Genomic DNA, 24,896 nt, shown 5'->3' on the forward strand with positions numbered 1-24,896 from the left:
CACACTTGGATGTGGTAAGATACCACTTTGTGAATGGAGCCCACTGTGCCCTCATCTTTAAATGAATATAGAATCATATTTTCTTCAAAGCTCCGTAAGGGTCAACCATCTACGCCTACAATGAACTGTAACTACATTATATGTGCCAACCTAGGTATACAATAATGTTAAAGTTCAAACCCCTGAAACCGTGTGTTTGTCATCAATTGTTTTATGAAATGCATGGTTGGAGAGAGATCAATGTCCTAATACATTAGTCCTTACAAATCAGCCCATAAGCATGTCTCTAATTAATTCGGGAGGAGCTACACCTGGTATGTCTAAGCAGTCATCCCATCGTTTTATGAATTTTCCAGGAGATCCTCTATGTTGGTACATTAAAGCGGAGTTCCACCCTAAAAATGAACAGCTTGCCTTTAATGTAAAAAAAAAAAAAAAAAAAAAAAAAAAAACAACGTAATCTGCCTACTTCCTAGTCCTAGGTGGTTCAACTTCCTGTCCTAAGACCCCATTACCTCCTGGGAAATGATGACACTCATTTCCCAGGAGTCTCTGGGAATTACTGTGCCTAAAAATCGCCCAGCATGCACCTCTCCCTGAAAACCAGGAAGAAAAAGGAACTGGCTTTCACATGCCCACACATATGATGGATACGGCCACAACATGAGCTGGAGGATATAAGGCAAGTGTTTGCAATGATTTCTGGAATGATTGGGGAGCTATTAGTGGGGTAGATTCAGGTACCGCTGCGCACTCCTTACGGAGGCGCAGCGTCCCGTTTTTGCCCTGCGCCCCCGCAAATTATTTGCGCTACGCTTCATTCACGAAGCAGTAGCCACGTAATTTGCGTGGGCGCTCCTCAAAAAAGCCCGGCGTAAGGGCGCGTAATTTAAATGATCCCGTAGGGGGCGTGGATCATTTAAATTAGGCGCGTTCCCGCGCCGAACGTAGTGCGCATGCTCCGTCGGGAAGCTTTCCTGACGTGCATTGCGGCAAATGACGTCGCAAGGACGTCATTTGCTTCAAAGTGAACGTGAATGGCGTCCAGCGCCATTCACGATTCACTTACGCAAACGATGTAAAATTTAAACTTTGCGATGCGGGAACGACGGGTATACGTAGCATTGGCTGCCCCTGCTATTAGCAGGAGCAGCCTTACGCGAAACCCGACGTACGCAAACTACGTAAACTGCGTACGCAGGGCTCGCGTAGGGTTGTGAATCGGCGTTAGTATGCAATTTGCATACTATACGCTGACCACAATGGGAACGCCCCCTAGCGGCCAACGTAAGAATGCAGCCTACGATATGACTGGCATAAGGAGCCTTATGCCAGTGATTTCTTAGGCTGCAGTCGGCGTAACAAGGTTCCTGAATCAGGAGCATTCCTAACGCCGGCGCAGGTAAGCAATTGCGCTGCGTAACTATGGTTACGCAGACGCAATTGCTCTTTAAATCTACCCCAATATGTTTTAGGGACTATTTAATGTGATTAATTTTAGCTTGCAACAAAAAAAAATTATGCCCGGAACCCCGCTTTAAACGTTCCCGGCTCAGGACTTCATTACCGTAACTGTTTTTACCCATAAGGAATGTGGGGGGGGGGCAGGAGAGACCCACTTCTGAGTTATAAGCTTTTAAACAAAAAAAATATCAAGCAAAGGGTCTCTGTATATACAGGAGGAGTAAAGAGTTTTTTCATCAAGCCAACCTAGTTTGCAAATTTTAGGGTCCAGTCACAAAGTAGCCGTAAAATACATATTTATGGTACCTGGTTCGTTTTAGGCATCTCCACATCCTGTGTATCCGTGTGCCGTTATCAAATCACAGTGTAAGAGTCCATTCACACCTGAGCGACAGGCGCGTTCGGCGGTAGCGGCGTATTTTGCCGCGATTATGAAACTTTCGTTTTTTTTTTTTTTTCCTTTCAAAAGTCTTCCCATTGCTGTCAATGGGAAAACGCCACTGTCGCCTGAAAAAAAGGGTCCGGGACTTTTTTTCAGGCGACAGGCGTTCGGCGTCTATGAGATGTGAACCATCTCCATAGACAGCAATGGGAATTCTCCCCTCTAGCGGCAGAAGCGTCCGGCGTCGGGCGTTTTGTCGCTCAGGTGTGAATGCAGCCTAAACATAAGGGGGTATCTCTCCTCTGCCAGTCAAAACGTTTTTGAGAAGTATGTGGTACGTCCGCTGTATAATGAAAAGTTGAGTGAGTTTCTGAGTGGCAGAGAGACACCTGTAACACATTATTAAAGTGAAACTGCAGTCTGCTCACATAATTTGTAATGAAAACATCTTTGCCATTCTGAAGCTTCCCTCCAACAACTTTGCATATTATTTTATATATACTGTGATTCTGTACTTGCCAAATATGCTGCAGAAATTTCCCTCCACTGAGTCTGGCTGCAACCATTTTAACTGAGTGCAGCTGCTGTCTGTTCACTTCCTGGATTTACACAGAGGCACACCTCCATCTCTGCAGCTCTCATTTGCCCTCCTATGGCTCATCACCCCTCCCTTCCTGGCAAACTCTTACAAGAGTGAGGGAGAGAGCTGTGCATGATGTCATAAGCCTAGGCTAATGACCAGACAAGAAACAGGAAGTGGGCTGTATAAGGTACTTACTGTCAAAAAAAAAAATGTTTTACTATCCAAAATTAAAACAACAAGGGCAGAGGATTTAATAGATGGAAAGATGAAAAAAATGACTGAAGTTCCGCTTTAAGTATATGCACCAACTCATCGTTCATATGACCTATATCTGATGACATGTTTCCACAATAAAATTGGCATCATCTCTTCTTCTCTAACATAGTGACCAAGTACAAATGCTTGCATAATGAGTAGAGAGTGTCTACAACATTTATTGCTGCCGTGTTTCATATTTCTTTTTTTTTCATTCAAGTTTAATTTCCAATACAAGGAGAAAATACAATAAAATAAAATAAAAATTGCGGGAGATACATCAAAGACATTTGTAAAAATGTAAACATACATCTTATATCGAATATTCCCTTTTTATATTTCCTCTCGTCATCCAGCTCGTCTATAGACATAGCATCAATCAAAAGAGAAAGGAAATACAAATAAGTAAAAAGAATAAAAATATCTAAAATAATAATTTAGATCTAAAAAAAATTACTCCATATATCAAGGAATTCATAAATCACGCAATAATATCCTAAATATTAAATAATTCAATGCATATACCAGATCAAACATATGGATCTATAAAAAGGATAGATTTCTAGAAAATCTCCACCTCTCCGACACCCCAAATGGGATCTCGTGTTTGATATTTCATGCTCTAAAGCTGCTTTTATGCTGGGGCGGGGGGGTGTTGATGGTAAAACGTTGCTAGTTTTAGCGGCGGTATATAGGGTTAAAAGCATCCTGCTAGTGGCCGAAAAAAGGTTTAAATGCGCCTGTGTATCGCAGCTGCCGAATCGCTTTGCAGGCACTTCGGCATTGCTGCCCATTTATTTCAATGGGCAGGAGTGGTGGAGGATCGGTGTATACACCACTCCTCCACCGCCCCTAAGATGCTGCCTGCAGGACTTTTTTTAACGTCCTGCCAGCGTAGCGCCCCTCACACTGTGATTTCAGAGGAGGCGTTTTTCAGGCGCTGTTTTTAGCACAAAAGCGCCTGAAAAACTCCTCAGTGTGAAACTGTCCTTTTCCTTGATCTCCAGAATGATCGGAGGCTCCCGGCAGACATCGGGTTCGCTGGTCCCGACGATTGGCTCCTGCTGTGCACAATTAGAGAGCGCCCCAGACCCAGAAGTGTCAAATCGCGTACTAGGTACGTGATCTGGCACTGAGCGGCCACCCTGATGCAGTATATTTGCGTGGGGCAGTCGCTAAGCCGTTAAAGTGTATTTTTTTTTCCCTGAAGATTTGCATTGAGAAACTAATATCACTTGACAAAAGAAAATCGCAACATTGACTATATTATTCCCCAGGGCATCTGCTAAAATATATATATATATTTATATAAAATGTGCTATATATATATATATATATATATATATATATATATATATATATATATAAATGTATCTTACCTGTGCAATCTGCATCTTTTATTGTTTTTTATCTTGAAAATCACTATATATATATATATATATATATATATATATATTATCACTATATATATATATATATATATATATCACTATATATATATATATATATATATATATATATATATATATATATATATATATATAGTGATTTTCAAGATAAAAAACAATAAAAGATGCAGATTGCACAGGTAAGAGAGAAACGTCAGAGTCGGTCTCGGTTTGAAGTGGATGTGATCAATGCCTTTCACTTCACGGATTGTTTCGTGTGCTGACCCCCACTTAACATGGCCAGACACACGCACATGCGCAGTGATCATTAGGAAGTAGCCATGGGAACCAGGGAACGCAGGAGCTCAGTAGGCGGATTGTTTTTTCCGGGCACGTAGTGACGTATTTCCGGCGTGTCGCTGTCGGGCGGGTATTGTAAAATTTAAATTACCGTGCGGGCGGGAAGTGACTGCGGAAGGGATCGTTATATAGAACGGTAAGTGCCGGGGGATGGAGTGTTGTGGTGATCTGTAGAGGCGGGGGAGCGTCTCATGGCTGCAGGCTGAGCGGCTTGTGGTGTGATGGGGATTTCACCCTTCTAGTCACACTGCTGCTCTGCATTGGTCAGAGAGACACAAGGACTAGAAGTCCCAGGAAGTCATTCCAGGCTGACCTCCATCATGAATGATCATCTCTACCAACATGTGATCACTTCTAAGCAGTGTGTGTATGCCCCCAGGACATTATAGTGGATGTCCAGCTGGCAAATATCACCTGGGCACAGACTGACCCTGAGACCTGCCCGGGCTTCCACCCTACTGGAGGAAAGGGTGTCTATTTCTGAGTGTTGTGGGTGGAGAGTTGCCATCACTCCCTGACGGGTAAAGGGTTCTCGGAGAGGCGTCAGGTGAAATCTCAATAGTGATAGTCTCAGACGTGTTTGGATCTAAGCCGTCACTGCACACCTCCAATCATAGGCAGTGAGGCATTTCCCCACCTACAGCTGCACATACACACGCTGCCTGCGATTGGCTGTGTGCAGTGCTGGTGTTCTGTTGGATAATGCCTTAGACCAGTGGTCTCCAAACTGGCCCAAGGGCCGGATGTGGCCCTTTGCTTGCCTTTATCTGGCCCTTGGGGCACTATCCCTCCCACTGATACGAGACATTATTCTGACACCGACAATGGAGCACCATTTCTCCCACTGACACCACTAATAGAGCACTATTACTCCCTATGATACCAGCAATGAGGCACTATTCCCCCCCTCCCTAATACCAAATGTTCACTAACAACGATGCCAGGAACATTTCTACTCCCGCTGGCCAAAGTCCGGCCCTTCAAGAGTCTGAAGGACAATAAACCGGCCCTTTGTTTAGAATATTTGGAGACCCCTGCCTTAGACGATCTGCACATGTGCAGGACGTAACCTCACTCCATGTGATCGCTTGATCAGCTGGCGTGATGTCAACACTACGCATGCCTAGAAGGTCTAGGGCATTCTCTGCCGAGGTAAAGTTATAATGAAGCTGTGTCAGAGATGCAGGGGCTCCCATCTTGCTTCCGAGTTCGCAGGCTCCAGCTCTGTGACTGGCCATAGCTGTGATGATGTCAGTCCTGTGCATGCGCGCGGGAGCCACCGTTCACGGGGCACATGGCTCTGAAGGAACGGTACGGCTGGCTGTTCCTTCAGAGCACATGTGCCAGTGATGTCACTGGTTGCATTTAATGTAAATATCTCCTAAATGGTGCACATTCAGGAAACCTTTACACTACCTACCTTTATAGGCTTACCTATAGGTAGAAGTCAGTAAGGCCTCTCTCACACTGGGGCATTTTTCGAGTGTTATTCGAGCAAAGCCTCATCTGCAATCCCAATGTGCTGGTAAAGCACCGCTAAGACCCTAAAGTTTTTGCAGTGCCTCAGTGTGAAAGGGTAAGGCGTTTTTACAGCGCTTTCAATTCATCTCAATGGAGAGGGGCGTTTTTGGAGCGTTTTTTTCAGCGCCCAAAAGCTTTTTTCAAAGATTCTGCTTGCAGGACTCGGTGTGAAAGGGTCCATTGAGATGCCCGGAGAGCGTTTTATGAGCGTTTTAATAGCGCTATTTTTAATGCTAAAACGCTTTAGTGTGAAAGGGGTCTAAGGGAAATTTTACTTCCTCTTTAAGAGAAGCTGCAGCCCTCACCTAAGCCGATTCTTTAGTTGGCTTTGGGTCTAGGTGCTGGCATCTCAACTAAAGCCCAGTACACACAATGAGAATATCTGATGAAAAATAACGCTTTTAAAGTGTAAGTTCACCATTACAGTAAATCCGTAATGGTGAATAAAAGCATATAAATAGCAGCCTGTAATGATGAGAAAGTGCAAGAGTACATAGAATTGCTCTGAAAACGAGACGCTATGAGAAAAACCCACCTAAGAGTATAAAGGCTGTGAACCTTACACTTAGGACTCACTAATTGTCAGTGTTGGTGAGCTTCAGTCCTGGACACAGTATTCAGCTATAGCTCACTTACCTCTGTTGTTTCCAATGTTGGATGGTGCTCATATAAAATTGTGTGATTCTAACATGTAGGAAGGAAGAAAACGGATCATTGTGCAGTACTGAATCCAGAAAACAGCTTCTATGGTGCAGATGATTCCACTCACATTTAGGCAGAAGCACACAGTGCAAAAAGACACTCAGTCATGTATATCTCCTCACTCCGCATCTGGTGTGTACAAAACACTATTGATGTCGTCACTAGAATCCCCCCCTATGCGTTGCGTCACATGTCACGTGACTTATAGACCATTGCGGTGACCTACGCCACTTCTGCCGCCTACTCTGTCCTCCCCCCGCTGTCTTCTGGGAGACACACAGGTCCCAGAAGACAGGGAGCAGTAAGGACAGTGCAGTGCGACTCTCGCGTGCGCAGTACGGAACTATGAACTGAAGCCGCGAGGCTTCTCTTGCTGATTGCCTTACCGAGGATGTCGGTGGCAGCAGCCGAGAGCCAACGGACAGATCGGCTTCGGCTGCCAATATCGCGGGTGCCCTGGACAGGTAAGTGTAAGTGTACAAATATTAAAGGTCAGCAGCTGCAGTATTTGTAGCTGCTGGCTTTTAATTAAAAAAAAATCGGCGGACCTCCGCTTTAATCTCTTTGCACATTATTACTTTACTATATTGTCTAGAGGTCGACCGATAAAATTAAAAAACAGCAGCTACACATACTGCAGAGGCTGGCTTTTAATAATAGGCCACTTACCTGTCCTGGAGTGGAGCGATGTCGGCACCGCAGCTGATGTTTGCATGAGCTGTCGGGTGCTGCTGCAGCCATTGCGGGTAAGGGTACCCGGCAGTGTAGTCTTTTGACTTCATCCCGGGAACCCTACTGCGCATGCGCAAGGCCTGCTCCTCTCTCCTACTGGCCTGGAGGAGGGAGCCCCACGCTGACATCACAGGCCGCAGCCCGGACTGCCGGAAGTTGGAAAGGATTCCTGTCTAACCTTTCCTGCATTTCTGCCCCCCTCCTTACTAGAGTCACCTTTTTGTTGGCAGCTAGGGGAGGGTGTCTGCTCCAGCACTGCCACCCGTGAGCTTATATCCCCAGCATCATGCAACTTGGCATATTTGTTGGGGTGTACCAACTCAGAACATGCCTCCCTAGCGCTCTTCCCTCTACCCGTCCTAGCTGTCGCCCAGCTACCTACATCTGGCTCCTGTGCCTTCATGTCTCCAACCTCCTCTATGCTGACCCTCGCCACCACCTGCTGGGTAATGTCTAAACTCCTTTCCAGGTTGTTGATGCTGCGCAGTGTTACCACCTTGTTTTCTTGATCTGGGCTTCCAAGGAAACAACTAGCTGACATCTCTCACAGCAGTATTCGCCCTCGATTGGTTCATCAAAGAACACATACAAGGGGCAGGATGTGCACTGAGTGGCATCGCCAATCCTGTTGGACATTTTTACCCTCTATTCTATTGGGGAAAATAATTATAGTTAAAGAGGAGGTCTGTCCACCCCTGCAAAAATTAAAATCCTGCAGCTACACACTGCTGACTTTTAATAATGGGACACTTGCCTGTCCTGGAGTCCAGTGATGTTTCCATCAGCTGTCAGGGGCTGCTGCCGCCATTGCCGGTAATGGAACCTGGTAGTGAAGCATTATGGCTTCACGCGTGCTCCCTACTGCATGTGTACAAAGCAGGAAGCTTTGCACATGCTCGACTCGGGTGCCCCCATAGAAAGCTACTTGCTGTGGGGGCACTCGACAGGATGGAGGGACTAGGAGCTTTTGCAAGGGACCTAAGAGGAGGAGGATCTGGGTAGCTCTGTGCAAAACCATTACACAGAGCAGGCAAGTATAATATATTTATTATTTTTAACGGAAAACAAGAAACAAGACTTTAGTATCGCTTTCAGCATGTGCTGTTGAAGTTCTTTTGAACACATGCAAACAAATGGGCCACGCTGAGGACTGTAGGCGCTATAGTCAGCCAAAGAAACAATGCAGCAGATGAGACCCGTCATGCTTGCTTCCCTTTGACATCAGTGGGACCCATGCACACCCATCTAATGACATCAGTGGGACCAATGCACACCCATCTAATGACATCAGTGGGACCCATGCACACCCATCTCATGTCCAGAGAAGTCTGGCCAGAAGTGGTCTTGGAAGAATTGTGACCAAAAACCAAGACTGACGTGGAAACAAGGCTCAGTGACTCAACTATGTATGAAAACCTAGGAACTGGGGCGCGGGAAAATGTCAGCCGGTGCTCTGGACTGATGAGTCAAAATATGAAATATTTGTAAGCATTCTATATTTACAGCATTTTTCACACCTGCCAGAAACATGTACACCATAGTGTGTGTATTATAATTATTGTATAGGATTTATATAATGCCAACAGTTTGTGCCACTCTATACCAAAAAAAAATATATATAAATGTATTACTTATGTTTGCATATGTATGTTGTGTATTTTTTTTAATTATTCAGACCTGTATAAATGTATTTATTGGTTCGTTCTTTTTTTTCTTTTTCTTTTTTTTCCTTTTTAAGGAGTCGCGATGTCTAAACGCGAGGCATTTTTACTTGCCACAGGGAAGGATACGTTACAAGATTTTTTACATTTCATTCAACTTCATGTAAGTCCATTAATATTTGTGTACTCTGTGTTGGAGCTCTGCATGTATTCCTTTAGTTTTTAAGCTGCAGTGTAATGCTTGATTTGCTTTATAGCCTGAAGTGAGGATTGTCCTTCAGATTCATCTGCTTCTCAGTGTCTCCCTTTTTGTAACGGCTCCATTGCAGCTCTGTAGATCTTCACAGAAAGCAATGTGGCTTAATACTTAGCTAGTGTGAATCCCAGTGTTTGTTTTTCTGTGGTATGCTTCCATCTGTGGCTATCCAGATTTGACATTTTTCTTCATGAGATTAACCCATTAAAGAGGACCTGTCTTGAGAGACTTGTGTGGGTTGTTATTGGGAACCTGTGCAAAAATCGTTTCTTACCTGAATCCACTGGCATGAAAATATAATATATAATTTTTTTTTTCTTTTTATAGTAGGAAGTCCGTTTTTTAGAGATTCAAACAGTACAATAAAAAATGCAGCATACAAGGAGTGCCATTACAGTAAAGCATAGGTGTCACCTGGGATAAAAACCCTCTTAGCATTTTCAAGCATGTGCTTGCTTTCTAAAGCATAACTAAAGACGAATCTTCTTTTTTTTTTTTTTTTTTTTCAGTTTTGTTTAATGTTAGCCACTTCAGCCCTGGACCATTTTGCTGGTCAATGACCGGGCCCCTTTTTGCGATTCGCCACTGCGTCTCTTTAACTGACAATTGCGCGGTCGTGCGACGTGGCTCCCAAACAAAATTTGCGTCCTTTTTTCCCCCCCACAAATAGAGCTTTCTAGAGCGACAATTTTGAAAAAAAAAAAAAGAATATTTTTTTTTCTAAAAATAAAATCCCCAAAAATATCTAAAAAAAAAAAAAAAAAAAAAAAAAATTTCCTCAGTTTAGGCTAAGTATTCTACATATTTTTCGTAAAAAAAAATCGCAATAAGCGTTTATTGATTGGTTTGCACAAAAGTTATAGCGTTTACAAAATAGGGGATAGTTTTATGGCATTTTTATTAATATATTTTTTTTTTTACTAGTAATGGCGGCGATCAGCAATTTTTATCGGTACTGCGACCTTATGGCGGACACTTTTGAAACATTTTTGGGACCATTGGCATTTTTATAGTGATTAGTGCTATAAAAATGCATTGATTACTATAAAAATGCCAATGGCAGGGAAAGGGTTAACGCTAGGGGGCGAGGAAGGGGTTAATTATGTTCCCTGTGTGTGTTCTAACTGAAGGGGGTGGTGGGACTGACTTGGGGAAATGACTGATCGCTGTTCATACATTGTATGTAGAGACGATCCGTCATTTCTCCCCCTGACAGGACCGGGAGCTGTGTGTTTACACACACAGCTCCCAGTTCTCGCGGTGATTGCACCCGCCGGCCACGCGCGTCGGCACCAGGGGCGCCCCTATTGGCTGAAACGCGAGATGACGTATAGCTACGTGATCTCGCGCAGCCGAGCCGATCGTATTACTCCGGCGGCTGGTTGACAAGTAGTTAAAGTGGTAGTAAACTCTCTCCCAATTTTTTTTTTTTTTTTTATCGGCATAAAAAAACACTAATGATCGTTGCTTTTAGAGGTTTTCTTGTAATGCGTCCCATTCTGTGTAATGACATCACCAGCGCATGCCCATCTCTCCCCTGATTCATAGCACACCTGCTGTCCATTGACAGGATGCCGTGTCTGATTTCTGCTTCCTGCAGCACTGCTGTCAAAGCCCGCAAGACTGCAGATCCATTCATAACTTCCCGGTACACCGCATGTGACGTCACATGGGGAGTAAACCTGGGCATCGTACTGCGATCAGCGGACTGACGCAACAAGATTTTTTTTATTTTTTTTTTAAAGTTTACCAAAATAAGAAATATGCGACTGGGTAATGTTTGATAATAACTAATTTTATAATGAACTAGATGAAAAGCAGCATCAGGATAGCGGAGTTTACTACTGCTTTTTATTAATTTATTCATCCTCCATTTGTCCTGTTTACCATCATAATTGAATGTGAAAGAAAATCCCAAATTTTGGGTTGTCCCCAGAACAGTAATGGTGGGGGAAATGGTTTTGGCGACTGGGGGGACATAAGGGATTTCCTTAATTTGCAGGGATTTCCTCTCATTTCCTGTTTTGGCTATGGGACAGGAAGTGAAGGGAAATCTTTCCAATGGGACACAGATGGCAAAAAAAAAATCTAACAGTTTGCAAGCCTCCCTTACTCTAACCAAAATGGAACATTAAGTATTGCCTATAGTTCTACTTTAATGATCACTTTTACCATAGCTTTGCACTCTCAGGGCCAGTCCACACTATAGAAACGCAGTCTGGATGCGTTCCAGATACTTTTCTGCATGCACGTTTTTGATGCAGTCCAGTGAATTTCAGAAAAGCTTTAAAATCAAAAAGGAAGTACAAAGCCCAAATATCCCAGCAGGTGTACAAAGCCCAAAAATCCCAGCATACAATCTAGCACATATAGTGGGGTAGATTCACAGACAAGATACGCCGTCGCATCTCTGAGTCCGGCCGGTCGTATCTATGCGCCTGATTCATAGAATCAGTTACGCATAGATTTCTATTAGATCTGACCGGCGTAAGTCTCTTACGCCGTCGGATCGTAACTGCATTTTCCCGCTGACCGCTAGGGCCGTGTACGCTGATTTACGCGTCGAAATATGTAAATCAGCAAGATACGCGAATTCACGAACGTACGCCCGGCCTACGCAGTACATTTACGCCATTTACGTTAGGCTTTTCCCGTCGTATAGTTACCCCTGCTATATGGTGGCGTAAGTGCGGCGTACCAATGTTAAGTATGGCCGTCGTTCCCACGTCAAATTTTGAATTTTTTACGTTGTTTTTGCGTAATTCGTCTGTGAATGGGGCTGGACGTCATTTACGTTCAAGTCGCAACAATGACGTCCTTGCGGCGTACTTTGGAGCAATGCACACTGGGAAATTCCACGGACGGCGCATGCGCCTTTTCGGGAAAACCGCCAATGACGTCGGGTCAAGCCTAATTTACATAACACACGCCCACCTCTTCACTATTTGAATTAGGCGGGCTTACGCCTAAAGTAAAAGTTGCGTAACGTAAATAGGATACGTTATGCCCGCACAATGAAAGGCCAATCTACGTGAATCTACCCCAGTGTGTGTGTGTGTGTGTGTTTTTTTTTTTTTTTGCATGCATTTCATATTTAACTATATCACAGTGAATATGTTGTAAGATATTTATGTTAACATTGTATCTGGTAAAAAAGGAAGAGGGAACACAGTCAGCGGGTCTAATTTAAAGGAGAACTGCAGGTTCTTTTAGCTGTCTCTTCTTGCTGAAGCCACTCCCAGCCATTTATATTAGCAGCATGGTCTCAAACTTTAAAGAGCTAATACTTTGGGCGTTTTTAGAAAAAAATAAGTAATCTATTCTATAATAAAGCACAGTTAACCTGCACGAAAACCGCAGGTACACTGCGCCGCATCCATGCTGTGCCAAAGCCGCACATAGCGTGAAAGGGGCCCTAAGCACAATCTGCTTCGCATAAAGTGGTACTGTACTCGCCTTCTCCTCAGTGCTGTGGTGTCCCTAAGATCTCTGCTCTGCCTGGTGCTGCCCTCCTTGGCCAGTCTGCTTCTGGGTCCAGCCATTTTCATTGGCCAGACCAAGATGACGTCACTCAAGCATGCTTGGCAGTTCATTCCTCTCAGTAGTGCCAAAGTGTACATTGAGCTGCGTGTGCCTGTAGCTCGGCAGGAGTGCGCTGTCCTACACTCCCACTGTCTCCTAGAGTGGAGATGGGGATCTAGTGATGCCTTCCAGGTTCCATCTTCCCTACTAGTACAGAATAGCAACTGGAGGTAGCCTTGTGGGGACCAAGCTGGTGGGGTGGTCAGCTCAGGGTATGCTCCTTCAATTCTCTTCCTAGGTTCCCTTCTATGGCTGGAGCCGCACACTGCTCTCTTCTTGAAATCGTCAACTGTTTGCAGGTTCTGCCCCTGTGATTGCTCTTCTTGCCCCTGTGATACCCAGTTTGAAAAGTTTGTTCCCATTCTAATTGGTGTGTGCATTCATGTGTACAAAAATATCTAGGGATGCACCGAAATGGAAATTTCAGAAACGAAACCGAAATGAAAAAAAAAATTCAGTGCGAAACCGAAAATTACTTTTCTTTTTTCCCCCTATTTAAATTTTTTTTTTCAATAATTGTATGTATTGCATGAGACGTTTTAATTGGCTTCATTGATTTAAAATAACCAGAATTGAAAAGCTCCAATTCAATATAATAAAATCCAAACTTTTATTTAAAAATTAGACACAAATAGTATATAATTGGTTACAGTGGCTGCGTTTGATGGGCACAGTGGCAATGTGTGTTGGCACAGTGGCTGCGTTTGATGGGGCACAGTGGCTGCGTTTGATGGGCACAGTGAGGCTGCAATTAATGGTTTTTTTTGGTAGTCGGGGAAGGCAAGCATGGCTCAATAACACACAAAGTTTTAAAAAAAAAATGTCTGTGTGTTATTGAGCCATGCTTGCCTTCTCTGACTACCAAAAACAACATTAATTGCAGCCTCACTGTGCCACTGTGAAAAAATGGCAGATAATTTTTTTTTTTTTTTTTATCTGCATTTTTTCATTAAGAAAGTGCTGGTCAGTCTGTTAGTTACCCCCCCCCCCCCCCCGAATCCAGCCATTTAACACAAACAAAGTTAAATCTTCATTTCATACAAGTTCTGTGCTGCTAGTGCTTACTTTTTTATCAGATTTCGCTGCTAGGTTCCTCCTAGGCAGGCAGTATGATTAGTCTGACTCTGACTGTCACAGGCTCCGACACAGCTCCTGGCCTGCCCAGCGCTCCGAGTCCTCCCTCACCTCCGGCCATGAAGTCACACCGCTGGACTAGACCAAAAGAGTCCAAAAACCAGGAAATGGATCTAGGAGGAATCTGGTGGAGTGCGATCGACAGTCTGCACACAATTTGTACAGTGCCACTGCCCGCGCTATGTACATGTCTAGCGGCCAGCGTGTGTGTCTGGCGGTCTGTGTATGTATTAGAACTGTGCCCCCTTGTAAACTAAATGGTCCCGCCCACGGCGTTCATTATCGGCAATTTCAATGTGTTTCGGCAGGAACCCAAAAATGCTGTTTTCGGCCGATATGTATCGGCCACCGATATATCGGTGCATGCCTAAAAATGTCTTCTCCAAGGACTTAACTTTATAATAAACATGTTAACTGAAAGTATGCAAAGAACTGAAGTCCTAACAAATAGGAGCCAATGAGATTTCAGTGTTTATTTTGGGGGAAACATTTAGGCCCCTTTCACACTTATACGACTTGTCCCACGATTTGCAAAGTAGCATGACAAGTTGTTTCCTATTATTTCCAATGACAACCATTCATATTAGTACGACTTCAAAGTAGTCTCTGCACTACTTTGGTTAGATTTATTTTTAATGCCACTTACACAGGCATTCCCCGAAATCGTGGCCGTAAAATCGCGCGACTTTGAAGTCGCAGCAGTGTGAAAGGGGCCTAAATAAGAATGTGTTCAGTTGCTGTGGGATACAAGTGTGTGTTGTTTTTTTTTTTTTTTCTCTTCTTAGGTTTGTATAAATTGTCCACAGGTATGGCAATGGCAGTCCCCACTGAAGGACTGCACCACTAACGCGTTTCACACACTTGGGGCTTAATCACAATTGTGTGCTATTTTTCTTTTCTTCTGTTTTTAATGGATCAGCCGAGCCCTATAGCTTATAATAAGTCTGATATAAATTGTCTATAGACCAAACTAATTAGGGAAGGTTTAAAATGGGGGTTGGCAACCGCCTTGTTGGGGCATGGAAGGTTTTGGGAGATTTTACAAGACGTTGGTTGATAACCACTGGTCTAGAAGTAGGTCTTTAATCCATAATGAACATAACATTGCTGATGTTGTTGTTCCCTCCACCTTGTACACATTGCTGGTTTAAGGCTTGTCACATTTGCTGCTTTACATCTTTGTAGAACTGATTGTGGGTACTTATTACATTATAGAAAGATGCAACAGATCCTTTTGATCTAGAAGAGGTATTGCAAGAGCTGCCGAGGAAGCAAAAGGAGGAGTTATGGCAGAAGCTGAAGACTTTGCTGCTGGATACTTTGGTGGCGAATCCAGTAGAGTCATGGCACAAAATAGATGATGTCAGTGATGATGACATGGAAGTGGAAGGAGCCCCTGAAGTGGTATGTGGCATATTTTGTTCAATCATAGAGGTTATGACTTTTTTTTTTTTTTTTTCCCCAGATGGATATAAAATACTTTTTTTCTCTTCCGTTCATGGACGGACACAGCAGCAATCTTGACAATAGGGTATTGGCCTTCTATTAGGAGATTGACTAGGCAGAAACGGCATGTTAAGTGTTAAACACACATCAAAAACTGTACAATTCCCGCCCAGGGGGCGGTTTCTCTAGGTACAACCCCTCTCCCTGCATGCAGCAGCTCAGTTTTTTTTTTTTTTTTTTCTGCCTAGCATAGGAGAAGGATATGGCTCCCGGTGGGCCCATGGGCATGGGAATTTTTTTTTTTTCTGCTTTTTTCTAAAATACTTTAACATGCTGTTTCTGCCTAGTCAATCTCCTAATAGAAGGCTATTACCCTATTGTCAAGATTGCTGCTGTGTCCGTCAATTTTACTATTTTTTGCTATGCTTTCACAAAAGGCTACTATCATAATTCATCACCCTTTCTGTGCATAAGCTAACACATTTGGAGTTGCAGTGTAGTGTTTTTTTGTTTACCATTATTTCATGTTGGAGACCTATCATTAGAGAAATACGCGGGCTGCCATTTTATTGGGGGGGGGGGGGGGGGTCCAGAATATATGTGGGCACACCCTGGTTGCTGCATTAACATTCTGATGACAATTTACATTCCAAATAGCACTTTGTTCTTTTCTATTAGAAAAACACTATGGAGGTAATATATGGTGTGACCATTGTGGCAACACTCTCTGTGTCTGTGGTGGAAGAGGACATGACTTATCAAGCTCTCCTGGAATGTGCTGGCCTTCTCAATGGTGAAGTAATTTTTTATTTTATTTTTTATGTATAAAAAAAATAATGTTGAAATAGAGAGCATTCTAAATGTCCATGTCTAATCAGTTTTTTTTCCCCCAGTGGAAACTGCTGAAAGTGCATTCCAAATGAGTTTTGCTTTTTTTTAACTAATAAGGGGTGTTGTCCCCTTTGTATTACCACATCTCTATAAAGATATGATATTGCAATTGCAACCACAAATAAACAATAATGTATAAATGGTACATAAAAAAAAAATGATTTGCCAAGTTCATAAATGAGAAATATGTCATACAACATCAATAAACCTAATAGAAGTACAAAAGTTCTGAAAGTTATGGTAATCAGAAAAGTGTTAATGTAGTGTAGTAAAATGACTAGTGCAATAAATAACTAAAAATTCATATTAGAAAGGTTCATCCAAACATTTTTGATCAATGCGGATTCCCCCGCTGACTCCTGTAAGGACTTATTTTTAGTCGGGATATTTTTGCTCTCCCATTCAACCTGTGGTGCATACCACGAGTACTTGGGAATAAGCTTAGAACACACCATAGTATTGCAGATCAAATTTAAAGCTTTATTCATTGTGCTCACACTTATATGTGCAAGCACGTGGGCAGGTATAATCTGGCCTTTAACCAATAAAACATAATAATGTTTATCAAGGAGTATACATTTTAACATATTCATAAGTCATGTATAAATCTAAAACCATTGTTTTTAGTCTTCTGAATAGAAACAGGGCCTTATGCTAAAGTATCTACCTTTTTTTATTAAAAGTTGTTTTCATTCACACAGTACTATGCCAAGGTTATATTTATCAAGGACAGAAGCTTAAGCAGAGCACACAGAGGCTGAGAAACAGACAAAGAAACTTGGAGTAACTCCTATCGGGAACTAAAGAACATCCGAAGAAACTTAAAGGGTTATAATCTTTTTTTTTTTTTTTTTTTTTTTTTTAAGGGTAGAGGAGAGATTTTGGGTCTTTTAGAGCAGTGGTCATCAACCCTGTCCTGCAGGGCCCACTAACAGGCCAGGTTTTATGTATTACCTTGGGGAGATGCAGACTAGAATACTGCAATCACTGAGGAGCAAATTATTTCAGCTGTGATGTATTTCAGTTATCTTGCAAACCTGGCCTGTTATTGGGCCCTGCAGGACAAGGTTGATTACCACTGTTTTAGAGGACCTGTCATGCAGTCTTGTTATCACGAGGGATGTTTACATTCCTTGCAAAGGCAATAAAAGTGATCACACTTTATTTTTTTTCTAAAAGGGACAGTGTAAATTTTTTTTTTTTTTTTTATAAATAAAACATTTTTAAAGCGCCCTGGCCCTGCGTGCTCTCACGCAGTAGTGAACGCATATGTAGCTCACGCCCACATATGTAAACTGTGTTTTTCACCACACACGTGAGATCGCTGCAAACTTCTGAGCAAGTGCAATTTATTTTTTTGGGGGTAATTTTATTGTGCACAAATCAGAGCTGCACAATTAATTGTTAGAAAATTGTGATCTCGATTCAAACCCCCCCCCCCCCCTCACAATCTCCATTGCAGAGTTTCCCGAATCTTTGATGTAACAAGTGTAGACTTTTCTGCTCGCTCTGCTGTCACAAGAAAAAAAAAAAACTGTCAGTCTGCCAAGTTTTTAACAACATTGTCTGTGCTAGTAGATAACTAGAAACATTGTAACTCTTCCTTCTTGAAACAAAGGGATATAATTCTGTGTGTAAATGCAGGAAGTTTAACTGGTTAAAGTCTAAACCTTTTTCTGACATTTTGTTTCTTACAAAGTTAAAATCAGTTGTATATATATATATATATATATATATATATATATATATATATTTTTTTTTGCTAGAAAATTATGTGTGTGTCTGTATGTAAAAATGGCGGTTGTTGCAGTATTTTATGTCGCACAGTGGTCTTTCAAACAACATTTTTATTGGGGGGGGAAAAATACACTTCAATTAATTTAAAAAGAAAAAAAATGAAACGGTAAAGTTGGCCCAGTGTGGGATTATTTTTTTTGTTTGTTTTGTTTAACCCTTTCACGCCGACGGAACGCATATATGCGTCCTCGGCCATCAGCTGCTCGGTTGTTATGCCGGAGGAGCGGGAGGGGACATTCCCCCCCTCCCACCGCCGCTCTGACCGGGCCTCCCGTCCCACCGGGAGACCCGATCCGGCGCCTCCAGTGTCCAGGTGCGCTCTGAAACAAAGCCGTAAGCGGCTTTGATTCAGTGTCCGCATTGAAAACACGGAAGCGACGTCATGACGTCACTTCTGGGTTTCTCGGCCGCCAATGGCGCCGGATTTAAAAAAGTACACAGTATTCAGAATCGCCGTTTTCGGCGATCTGAGTACTTTGAAGTGCAAAGGAGGGCTCAGTTATACAAAAAAATCCCACTGGTAGCGCTACTCCATGCAACAGTGAAACACCGTGTTCTGTGTTAGGGAAAAAAGTACAAAAAACCTTCCGTGTAGCTGTCAACCACTAGGAGACATGGGCAATAGAACAGAAAAACAAGATACAGCGCGCAGTGGTTTAGTAGATATCACTTTATAGTCTTTAAAATATTTAGACCCCTGATCCCTCCATAAAGAGTACCTGTCACCACCTATTACTGTCACAAGGGATGTTTACATTCCTTGTGACAGCAATAAAAGTGATCAAAATGTAAAAAAAAAAAACACAATTTAATATTATATAAAAAAAAAAAAAAAATCAATAAGAAAAAAAAAAGTTTTTTAAAGCACCCCACTCCCCGCGAGCTTGCGCAACAAAGAAAACGCATACGGAAGTCGCGCCGGCATATGAAAACGGTGTTCAAATCACACATGTAAGGTATCGCCGCGATCGTCAGAGCGAGAGCAATAATTCTAGCACTAGACCTCCTCTGTAACTCTAACCTGGTAACCGTGAAAAAAACGTTAAAGCGTCGCCTATGGAGATTTTTAGGTACCGTAGTTTGTCGCAATTCCAGGAGTGCGTGCAATTATAAAGCGTGACATGCTTGGTATCTATTTACTTGGCAGAACATCAGCTTTCACATTATGCCAAAAAATTGTGCTAACTTTACTTTTAATTTTTTTTTAAAATTCCTGAAAGTAAATTTTTCCCAAAAAGTTGTGTTTAAAACACCGCCGCACAAATACTGTGTGACATAAAATATTGCAAAAATCGGCATTTTATGCTCTAGATTCTCTGCTAAAATATATATATATATATATAATGTTTGGGGGTTCTATGTAATTTTCTAGCCAAAAATATGGATTTTAACTTGTAAACACCAAATGTCATAAATAGGCTTCGGCATGAAAGGGTTAAAGTGGATGTAAACCCACTACCATCATTTACACGATATTGACATATTTAATATCTATAATGATATACATGCCTCCTGCGCGTGTGTGTTTTTTTTTTTTTTTTTATTATTACTCACCCCCCTCAGCTGTAAGGAGCCCCACAATATCGCCAAATTGGTGGGCGTTTCTGGTTCCTGGCGCTTGGTGGGCGGAGTTGTGATGTCAGGACTCCTCCGCCCACCGCTACACTCCTCTGGCCAGCCAGCGTTGCGAGGACGAGCCTTGTGCCAGGGGAGACTGAAGTGCATGTGCAGGAGTGACAGAGGGCATTCTGTGAAGAAGCAGAGCGCGCTCCAGTTACTCCTGCACAAGAAACAGGAGATGAGAGAGGCAGAGCTTACTCTGTCCACCCCCGTCCCCCCTTGTCCCTCTCTTTGTCTTTCACATCCCCCACTGTCTTCCAACCCAACCCCCCCCCCCCCCACTTTAATGTAAAAGATTACGCTGTGAGAGAATCGTGCTCCATCTAAGAAAAAAATTGATTCTCATTTTTAGCCAGAATCGTGCTGTGCTCTAGCACGAATAACAAATACAGTAGAGCAAACATTGCTCAATTATTACTGTACATGTATCTACAACATATCCATTTAGCATGCAAGGGTCAATGTAAAAGTAGCAATTGTACATCTGAAGCTCAAATAGACATGGGTCTATTTATCAAGACACTTGTATGTTGAGACACATTTAGTTAAAAGAAAATGGGGACGAATCTACCATGGATCCGCATCCTTAGCCAGTAAGTTGGGTAACAGGTGGTATAATACGATACAATTTGGCTGGGCTTCTCCTATGGGTCACAGGACTCGTTTTTCAGCAGAGTGGTCTGATGTCCTCTCTGCTGACATCACCAGGATCAGTCCAGGCACAGTGTCATCCCAACATCCAAAGTCTAGATCCGCCAGCTGCCTGGACTGATGGCAGTCTCAATCTCTCAGCGAACCACTGACAGCGGCTCTGCGCCCCCTCACAGCTCGGCACTCCAATGAGCGTGGAGGAGCAGAGCAGGAGAGCTGCTAAGAGACAGGCAGCCGCTCTTTTCACTCCTGGCGGTAAGAGAACCGAGCCATCGGCGGTGAATATGGGATATAAAAATAAATAAAAAAATCCCATACTTCTTTTAAGTTGCTAGACTACCCTTAGTGGGGAAAACCCCTCTGTGTGGGACAGAAGCAGAAACTTCAGTCTTCCAGGACAGCGACATAAACCAGGCTACGCTTCATAGCCTTTGTTTTCTTCATCCATCCTTTTTTGTGATTGCAAAATTCCTCTGTAGCTTAGACTGTATTGCCTTTTTGCTCCTGTGGTCTCAGGGTTAGTTTTCTTTCTAATATATCCTAGTCCTCTAAGTTTGCTGATTGCCATTTCTTTAATGTTAATGAAATAGTTTTTTTCTGGCAGCTGGAATACAGGTCTTCTGTTGTGATAGAAAAATGTGCATTGAAATGGTTTGCTTTGCCTGCCTGATTATCTGGTTTTGCTACTTGATAGAACAAGCATGCAGTTCAGTAACCAGGTAGTAAAGCCAGAAAATCATCATGCCAGCTAGGCAACTAGTAGTTGTCAACATAACTTTTTAATTTTAAACTAACGTTTACGATCAACTGCAGGTATTCTGGAAGCTTTACCAGGGTCGGAATCCCATGTCCGTATTGCCATCCGGCAACTGTGTGAGGCCTGGTGGGAGAAAGGCTTAGAAAAGAAAGAGGAGTTTGGGAAAACAGCTTTTTCAATGCTCTTGGCAAAGTCTCTTGAACCAAAATGTTTGGTATGTACAATAAAACCTTTGCCCTCTTCCACTGTTAAGTTTATAACCGCTATGTGCATGCCAATAACCCGGTGGTCTGATTTTTTTCTTTTTTTTTTTTTAAATGCTTTCCTAATCGTACGACTTCCAATCTATTCAGAATGTGAAGAAAACAAACCTTTTTCTTTTAGCAGCCTTTGGGTGATGTAGCTTGGGGTTTAGAGCTACTCTTAAGTTGGCTGTAGCCGGTGGTAGACCGTTTGAATCTTGTCTGGTTCAGCAGGGACCGGATGATATTCGAACCCTGTATGTGTGCAGGCTGATTGTACCCCTGTCAATCCATCGAACGACTTGGCTACAACCTGCATGTCGGGTTTTTAGGATGCAATTATTGCCGTCAGTCATGGCTGCTAGCAACAATCACTGTGTTCTCCTAGCAGGCATGGCTCCCTGTAATCCACATCACTTTCTTTGTGTATTGTACTAAAGTAATTTAGATTGACAAAAAATAAACCCTTTTCTTGTTTAACTACATCCTGCCGGGAAGATGTCCCATGGACGTCCTCTGGTTTCAGTGGTTATAATAGAATGATGCCTGCACCTACAGACATCCTGGTATGGAAAAAGAAGGGGGAATACCGCGCTAGACAAATTAAATGAAATTAAAACTAAATTTAGAAAATGGGCAGCAGCTTATTGTGGGATACCCTCATAAAAACTAGAAAAATGGAAGAAAACTGCGCCAAATAAATGACTAAAAATTAATAATAAACATCTATAGGAAGAAACAATCCTCCTATATGAATAGATAAACTGTGCAGATGTTGAAGCAAATTGAAAGTTCATATGAAGAACCAGTTCTCCTTTAAATGGCACCACCGTGATTCCACACAAAGAATAAAAGTGCCCAAAACTGTATTAAAAAAAAGAAAAAAACCTGCTTACCGAATGGCAAGCATGAAGGGTGTTTGGCTATACCCAGCCACAGCCTTTAGCTTGCAATCCTGAATCTGGGAGGTAGAAGGAAGCTCTTAAATCTCACGCTGTTCATGATCTTCTTTAACTTGGAGATCTGCTTTCTTTCCTATTGATATTACCATCCAACACAGCTGCGGACTCCAAGAGAAAGGGGTATTTGGCCATCCAGCCTGTTTCCTATCATTCTGGTATGTATGCTTTCAGACAGCAATTCCCTAACATGCAGAAGTCATCCAAGTGGCTAATTAGCCACTCGATCACTTCTGTGGGTGGCAGAAGGTGTCCCCCGTTCGCTGTGCCCGGGAGCTCTGTGGCGATGTCTGCCCTGAACAGAGAGAGGAACTGAAGTCATTCCTGTCTCTGTAACCCCAGAAACCGGAAGCAACGAGTTATGTCATCGCTTCTGGTTCCACCTCCTGTTTACCTGGCGACCAACGGCAAGGAAAGCAGCCGATCAGACAGATCTGTGTCCGGCTGCATTGGAGGCCAGAGGAGAAATTTGGGGTCTAATAAACCCCAGATCTCTCCCATGAAGAGGACATGTCATGGCCCATCCCTTGTGATAGCAATAAAGTTAATCGTAAAAAAATAAAATAAAAAATATAAAAAAAACTTAAAGCGCCCCCGTCCAACTGTGCTTGCATGCGAATGCAAACGTATACGTGTGCAATACCTGAGGTATTGTCACAAACATCAGTGCGAGAGCAATAATTCTAGCACCAGACCTCCTGTGCAACTCTAAGCTGGTAACCTGGAAAGACATTTAAACTGTCACCTATGGAGAATTTTAAGCACTGTAGTTTGCTGCCATTACACGGGCAGACGCGATTTTAAAGCGTGACATGTTGGGTATCTATTTACTTGGCGTAACATCTTCCACATTATATAAGAAATTGGCCCAATTTTTTTTTTATTGGGTTTGAAAAACCACTGCGCAAATACTATGTGGCATAAATTCCAACACCCGCAATTTTATTCTATTGGGCCTCTGATTTTTATTTTATATTTTTTTAAATAAATATATATATTTATATTCAATATCATTTCTCTATCTCCTAATAATGTTTGGGCGTTCTTAGTAATTTTCTTGCAAAGAAAGTTACATTTTTATTTATATTTTTTTGCATGTAGGAGCGAAGTGTCAGAATTGGCCCAAGTGGTTAAATTGAGGGGGGTGTATATGAACAGTGGTTAAGTTGTTTTATCATGGTCCTATGCATTTTGTAAATACGGAAACCGTTTTATAATATCCTAATGCTTCTCTTGTAATAGGTTGCGGACATCACTCGCTTGTGGCAACTTCATGCAGCTCTCCTAAATTTTGATTACAATTCAGAGGAAAGTATCGAAGTGAAGAACTTGTTACTCCAGTGCATTCTGAATATCAACCACATTAAAAAAGAAGAGGTAAATATTGCAAAAAAAAAAAAAAAAGTGCATCTGATTTAAGCATGGTAGACCATATGTCTTAAAAACCAGCTCCAGTCAGGAATGGAAATTAAACATTGTTAATCTGATGCCCCACATTTTGTAATGTCGGAATGTATTCCTAAACAAACGGCAGCAAGAATCCAAATATCTCCCACATGCAGGGGGCTTGATGTAAAAAAAATAAACAGCAGTGTTATGAAGCCTCTCTAGCCACCAATCGGACTGAAATGTGATTTGAAAGCTTGAATGTGATTTGCGAGGCTGAGTTTTATCAGCATTAATGGAGGACACGTGAGACGTCGGATCTAAAAAAAAAACCTGATGTCTCCTTAACCACTTTAATACTGGGCACCCCACCTTCCTGCCCAGGACAATTTTCAGATTTTGGCGCTGACGCACTTTTCTTCCCACAAATAAAGCATTCTTTTGGTGATATTTGATTACCACTGGGGTTTGTAATTTTTTTTTTTTTTTTTTGCTAAACAAACTAAAGACTTAAATAAAATAAAAAAGTGTTTGTTTTTAATTCTCCTTCACCGACGGGCACTGACAGGTTTTACTGATTGGCACTGTGGTGGGCACTGATTGGCATTGTTGGTGGCACATCTGATGGGGCTGTGCTGATTATCTTCTAACAGGGGGAGCTGCCGATCGTCTCTCCCTGTCGGAATATTGGGTGGTGGTTTAGGAGGAGGGAGCTAAAAAGCAGAATCTGAAGGGGGAGGAATGAAAAAGCGTAAAGCAATTTGCATCAGTCCCCGGCGATTGCTTTGCTGAATGGATTCGTACCTCAGGTTCAAAAGGTTACCAGAAAACTGATATTATTTATCCTGACGGGTGCTAGAATTACTATAGCAGCTGCCTGGAAGAAACCATTGGTTTCTATACTAAGTATGAAAAGAAAAGTCACATGGATAATGGAACAAGAAAAAAGAATTGGCTCCATGATGGATAAACTTACCCAGTTCAATGAAATATGGGAGCCTTGGTTGAAATTTATGGGAATCTCATATACCTTGCGGATTTAGTATTAGCTTTCTCTTTGGACTGATGTGCACTTTTGACAGGTAGGCTCTTTGTCCTTCTTTTATCTCTTCTCCAACTCCTTTCTC

At 42.4% G+C, this 24,896-nt stretch overlaps 1 protein-coding gene across 1 annotated transcript in view; it reads left to right on the forward strand.

Annotated features, from left to right (window-relative positions):
• Nucleotides 1–4,460: 4,460 nt before the first annotated feature.
• Nucleotides 4,461–24,896, forward strand: part of NCAPG2 (non-SMC condensin II complex subunit G2) — an 85,869-nt gene continuing 65,433 nt past the window's right edge. Inside the window, exons 1-6 of the mRNA XM_040352694.1 lie at nt 4,461–4,568; nt 9,126–9,211; nt 15,236–15,424; nt 16,145–16,259; nt 21,239–21,396; nt 23,626–23,760. Coding sequence (XP_040208628.1) covers nt 9,134–9,211; nt 15,236–15,424; nt 16,145–16,259; nt 21,239–21,396; nt 23,626–23,760 — 675 coding nt within the window. The 5' untranslated portion in view covers nt 4,461–4,568; nt 9,126–9,133. The remainder of the gene's footprint in view (nt 4,569–9,125; nt 9,212–15,235; nt 15,425–16,144; nt 16,260–21,238; nt 21,397–23,625; nt 23,761–24,896) is intronic.

This window comes from Rana temporaria, chromosome 5 (assembly GCF_905171775.1).
Source record: "Rana temporaria chromosome 5, aRanTem1.1, whole genome shotgun sequence".
NCBI classification, from domain to species: Eukaryota; Metazoa; Chordata; class Amphibia; order Anura; family Ranidae; genus Rana; species Rana temporaria.